Below are 6,030 nucleotides of genomic sequence, written 5' to 3' on the forward strand. Positions count from 1 at the left end.
TTACTTTGCCTTGCCTTTGCTCCAAACGGTTCAAACCCACGAGCCTGAAATTAAAAGTCTCATGCTCTGACTGAGCTAGCCAGCTTGCATCATGTCTACTCATACTGCAGGTTTCAGACACTACACTTGTACTCTTACTTGAGTAATATTCTTGGAGTTTGAAGTCTCTTACTTTATGACTGATAAATGATTTGAACATTTGTGCTTTTTGCACTGCTCCTTCTTATATGATTTAGTTCAATTTTTGTAGAAAGTAAAAGTCAGTCTTACCTTTAGCAGACACTTGCCTCAATGAGCTGTTTGTCCTGTAGTTTCTCTGCTTTAGCTTTGTATTGGAATAAAGCCTCTCATCTGAGCCACTGCTACACCGACAACCACAATTAATCGAAAAGAGGCAATGAATGCCTCTTTTTTCCTTCACTTTTTGCAAAACGTCAGTTAAATTATGTAGAAAAGGCCTGTTTGTTAGCTCCATGGTCAGATCGCATGGCGTGCTGTCCGCTGTAAACACAAGCCCCCAGGGCCAAAGATGGCGGGCCATTCAAGTCAATGGCAGCTGCTCAGTGGCGCATGTCGCCAGTTAGCCTTTAGCGCTTCAGGCACTGTGGCCCGGAAGTTACGTAGTGTGGTCCGGAAGTCACGTAGTGTGGCCCGGAAGTTACGTAGTGTGGTCCGGAAGTCACGTAGATTTGCGTACCATGAGTTGCCAGAGCAGCGCAGAAGCCAGTGTGAGCCAGTGTGAGCCAGTTAAACTGGTTTTAAGAAAACTGAAGGATTTTGAACCATAAAAAAGTACATGTTTACCTATCTACATGCAAAACATGCTGAAAGTAATCAAAAGTATGTAGGCTACTTGTATGTGTAATACAGGTGACACTGATGGACACTAAACATAAACAGATTATTTTATACCTGGCAATACGTTTCATTTCCTTGCTTTCCTTCAGTTCTTTAGTTTTTCAGGCATAAACATTTCAAGACAACGCTTCTCAGATCCATGGTGGTCATTAGTTTGATCTGTTCAGTTATTAAATCCATGGATCCATAGTTTAACACCTGCAACTCGTTCATGGCACTTCGGCTCGTTCACGACACTTGCACGCTCTTGGTTGGAGCAGCGTGCTAGCGTAGCCGACGCTAACAGCTTAGAACAGAGAAAAAGTTAAAAAGTTGACCCGAAAAAAGGTAAAAATTGCAGCTATATCTGACATTTCTGAAAGCTCTAGGTGCCCTGTCAGTCGAACACCAGCAGTTTTTCGTTACAAGCTTTCTGGGCAACGTGATTTCTTTGGTTGCAGTATCAATGGAGTGGCCACTGATAGGTCCAGTGATGAGCTGTGGAGCCACAGAGCCGAGCAGGTGTTTAACCAGGAAGGAACAGGCGAAACTCGTGGTCGAAGCCAGAAGACTCTAGATGAGCAGACTGTGACACAATGGGCTTAGAGTGTGTATCTGCTGCACTGGCAGAGCAGTTCATTGTTGGTAAGTTGTTCAGATTCCTGGTTGGGTAAACTCGCTTGATTGGGTTCAATATGTCCTTAACGTAAAGGATGCCACTTGTAAACTTCCGATGCCAATGGGTTGATTCTATTGAATTTGCAATTAATAAACTTTGAGTGGCTTTAAACTCTCTGGTCAAACACAACATACAAAAAATGATAACATAGAAAACAAAAGGGTTCATGCTAAAAACATGCACCGAACCTGATCACGTAAATGATCAAAAATTGGAGGGAAGTCCAATGAAGGGCCCCGAAAGCTCTCCAGCCACTCCTGGCGCCAATCCTCACTCACCAACTAGATACAGCTCCCCAGTTCACCACGCCCACGGAACATAAAGTCTCATGTCAAAAACAAACAAATCCCATCACTATAATCAGTCCCTTCAAATCTACAGACATGTATCACCATGTGACAACAACCTGAACTCACACCACACGCTGGTGGCGCCATCTCTCGACGCTGTTCAGTTCTCTGAGTTTTTCATCCTCCAGGGAAAAACCTCTGCCTCTCCCGATGTTCTGAGCACGTTCGTAGTCACTAGTCTCTTCCTGAGCTCCTCACAGATGTGCTGGAACTTTTCTTGTTGATGACGAACCTCGTATTGAATATCTGGAGCAAAGAAGACGTGCTCGTCTTTGAACTGGAGGTCTCCTTTAACCCTTGCAGTTCCTTCACAGCTGCTGGTCTTGGTTTGCCAATGCGATGTGCTCTTTCAATTGTGATGGGAGGGACTTCAACTCCAAAGCCTGAGATGATCTCAGGTATTATCTTCACCTGAAAACCCAATGTCTTCTCCTTCTCCCTCTGAGACCCCGACAAGTCTTTATATGATCTGGACTCCAAATCCAGGATCTTATTTTTCACACTATTGTTCTCTGACTCCAGCGTCATCACCCTGGCCCACAGCGCCTCCATTTCGGCCCTTACCGTCTGCAGATGGTCCGTATCATCTGAAACACTTGCTCCAGTTACTTTGAGCTCAGCGTCTAATGCAGCTGACATGGCCGGAGCTATGGCAGCTATAGTTTCGGCTCTAAGAGACCCCATATCACGCTGCATTTTGCGTCTTATTTCGGACACCAAGAGCAATAACTGATGATTTGTCATATTCTTTCCCCCTTCCCAAGTAAAGAAGATGTGAGAATGAGTTTGCTTGCCTTGTTATCCTTGTTATCCTCGAGCGTTTGTGCCACTTTCTCACACTGTTGAACACACATTGTCACATTGGTTCCATGGCTGGCCTTGCAGACATGAGTTTTGGACTTTGAGGTCTGTGTGGTACAGGACTATTTCTCAAGAGCTGCCCTGTCCTTCTCGGATTTTGTGTCTTTTCCAATGTAAGAGAATAATAGCACAAATAAATTGAATAAAATACTGCGACCCTCCACAGAAGGAAAACATGCCCACATTTTTATCAAATATAGTTTTCATTTTCATATTATTATAGAAACATCAATAACACACACAACTACATTAGCACATAGAATGGCTGCGGCTGTGATAGTTCTAAAACATAACACTAGAGGTTGTTCTGGGGAAGTTTTTCGAACTGTGTTTCAAACCTGAAAATATTTGGTTCAAATGCTTTGCTGTTTCATGAGGCTTCACTTTCCCATCACTAGTGCAATGTCTCTGAGATGTAGCACTGATGGATTTCTATTCATCTCTACTGCCCCCTTCTGGCTACATACTGTATTTGGTAAAAATAAATAAATAAATAAAATATATATATGCCATTTTAAGACATTAACCTTTATTATTTATATATAATAAAGGTTAATGTGTATATATATATATATATATATATATATATATATATATATATATATATATATATATATATATATATATATATATATATATATATATATATATTACAGTACATTACATATATTATTCTTTCTGTTTTGTTTGGCACTTGCTTGTGGACTTTCATTCAGCCTTGGAGTCACTGGTCAGTGGGTCAGGTGCAGCCAAAGGAAAAGCCAGACTCGTCCTGCTGAAAATAGGAGGATGAGTCTGAACTCGGATGAAGAGCACAAGAGACAGTGCCATGTCCATTGAAAAGTTGAAACCTTGAACAATGTAAGACAGTAGGAAAATGTTCCATTTTCACAGATCTTTGGAGAGAACAAAGACTTACCCTGAAAACACTGAACTAGAATCATGACAAATATCACTCGAACGCCGTCTCTTGGCTTTTTCGCACACAACGAGAAACTTCTCTTTTGAATTCACCATTTTTGTCCTCCCTCCATTGTTTCTACAAAAAGAAGGAAAATAGGTATATTTTAAGATGTTTCTTTTTTAACACAATCTACTGTGTAAATAAGGCTTATTTTTGGATCATTAGTATTAAACTATATAAAGTAGAACATCATTTTGTTCATTTTCAAACGTAACCCGTTCAAAACTGCAGAACTGATAAAACCTGCTTCTTTGTAATGAAATTTAATTGTAGAAAGATTTTTAAAATTATCACAACTGTATATATTATCACAACTATATATAGGAATGAGAGCGGGGATAGGGGGAAGGTGAAAATAGGAATTTGAATGCAGAACAATAGACTCAATTGAAACACAACTTTGAGTCAGATGATGATGACAGGACAATTTTAAAAGCTAATTACTGTTGATTTTGCATAATATGTCTTCTTTAAGAAACAGCACTTACAGCAGCATCCACATTGGCTGGGGAGTCACCGTTTGGGTCTGCCAGCATAGAGATAACACTAATCATGATGGTCTCCACTGTATGGATGGGCAGCCAGCGCTCTTCAGGTCTCTCATAGCCGTACTTATCTTCCCCAGGGTTGTGTAAAATAGAAATACATACCTCTCCATTCTTGTAAACTGTAAAAAAGCATCTGTTAGTCAATGCACAACACTAAGAACCACAAATATGACGTTTTTACGAGAGAGCCTTTAGTCGAATTACAGTATTTTAAACTATATAACTTATTGTTCATGTTTTATTTAGTCACTATTCAAAAGTAAAAATGTTCAGGATCATTTATGATTTTGTAATAGAAGTAGGTAGGGTCCTGTGCCTACCATTAGGGTGCCAAATATATGTGACAAACTTCATTTTAGGAGGTCTTTGAGGGTAGTCTTTGGGAAACATCAGGTGAGCTTTGAAAACGCCTCCCTCACTGTGGAAATAACAGAAGTGTGTATTGTATGACAGAGATTAAACATAATAATAATATGGTCTATGAGCATAAAGCAGGTGACACTCACTAAAGTGTGTCAGGAGGACCAATGATGAGGACTTCCCAGCTGTAGAGGTCACATTCGTCAATCAAACCTGCCGAGAATCCTTCCACTGGGTTTTTGTCCAGCTCTGAAAGTGGCACAAATAAATCACAAGAACATATGGTTTGTTTTCGCTGGGATTGATTTTCACTTTCGTTGTTGTAGAGCTTTAATGGATTATTTGCCATTTGCCTTAAATAAAGTGCATCGAAATTTATACCAAAATGTATCAAACCCTAGTGGTTGTCCTGACGGAAACGCAGGCAATGCTAAAGCTAACAGCTAACAGAGAGTTCTGAGAGCGCAGAGAGCTGAGAGTTCTGACAGCGCTTTCAACTGGACATCGATGTATGAAAAAGCAAGTTGTGCAAACAGCAAACTGGGACCAGCCAAAGGCGATGACACCCGATGGTGGTGCGGTGCGCACCATCACACCTGCACCACACCATCACACACCATCACACACCATCACACCCACACCATCACACCATCACACCCACACCATCACACCCGCACCACACCATCACACACCATCACACACCATCACACCCACACCATCACACCCACACCACACCATCACACACCATCACACCCGCACCACACCATCACACACCATCACACACCATCACACCCACACCATCACACCCACACCACACCATCACACACCATCACACACCATCACACCCACACCATCACACCATCACACCCACACCATCACACCCGCACCACACCATCCCACACCATCACACCCGCACCACTATACATCACACCCGCATCGCACCATCCGCCCCACACCATCGCACCCGCACCACACCATCGCACCCGCACCACTATACATCACACCCGCACCACTATACATCACACCCGCACCACTATACATCACACCCGCACCACTATACATCACACCCGCACCACTATACATCACACCCGCACCACACCATCGCACCCGCACAACACCATCGCACCTGCACCACACCATCGCACCCGCACCACTATACATCACACCCGCACCACTATACATCACACCCGCACCACTATACATCACACCCGCACCACTATACATCACACCCGCACCACACCATCGCACCCGCACAACACCATCGCACCTGCACCACACCATCGCACCCGCACCACACCATCACACCCGCACAACACCATCACACCCACACAACACCATCACACCCGCACAACACCATCACACCCGCACCACACCATCACACCCGCACCACACCATCACACCCGCACAACACCATCACACCCGCACAACACC

General features: G+C 43.1%; 1 protein-coding gene across 1 annotated transcript; it reads right to left on the reverse strand.

Annotated features, from left to right (window-relative positions):
• Positions 1–3,679: 3,679 nt before the first annotated feature.
• Positions 3,680–4,948, reverse strand: LOC140366257 (ubiquitin-conjugating enzyme E2 G1-like). Its single transcript, XM_072452924.1, has 4 exons — positions 4,746–4,948; positions 4,560–4,657; positions 4,180–4,358; positions 3,680–3,766 (listed from the first exon to the last, which is right to left on the reverse strand). The coding sequence occupies exons 1-4, from the start codon at positions 4,946–4,948 to the stop codon at positions 3,680–3,682; spliced, it is 567 nt and encodes a 188-aa protein (XP_072309025.1).
• Positions 4,949–6,030: the final 1,082 nt, after the last annotated feature.

This window comes from Eucyclogobius newberryi, unplaced genomic scaffold (genome assembly GCF_026437365.1).
Source record: "Eucyclogobius newberryi isolate DKJ021-1_F unplaced genomic scaffold, fEucNew1.0.hap1 SCAF_19, whole genome shotgun sequence".
NCBI lineage: Eukaryota > Metazoa > Chordata > Actinopteri > Gobiiformes > Gobiidae > Eucyclogobius > Eucyclogobius newberryi.

Coding starts and splice junctions, on each gene's coding strand:
- LOC140366257 (XM_072452924.1), bottom strand. CDS start 4,948: ATGGCAAATAATCCATTAAAGCTCTACAACAACGAAAGTGAAAATCAA. Junction 4,658..4,745: donor GGTCCTCCTGACACACTTTA/GTGAGTGTCACC, acceptor TTATTTCCACAG/TGAGGGAGGCGTTTTCAAAG. Junction 3,767..4,179: donor CAGCCAATGTGGATGCTGCT/GTAAGTGCTGTT, acceptor TTCTTTTTGTAG/AAACAATGGAGGGAGGACAA.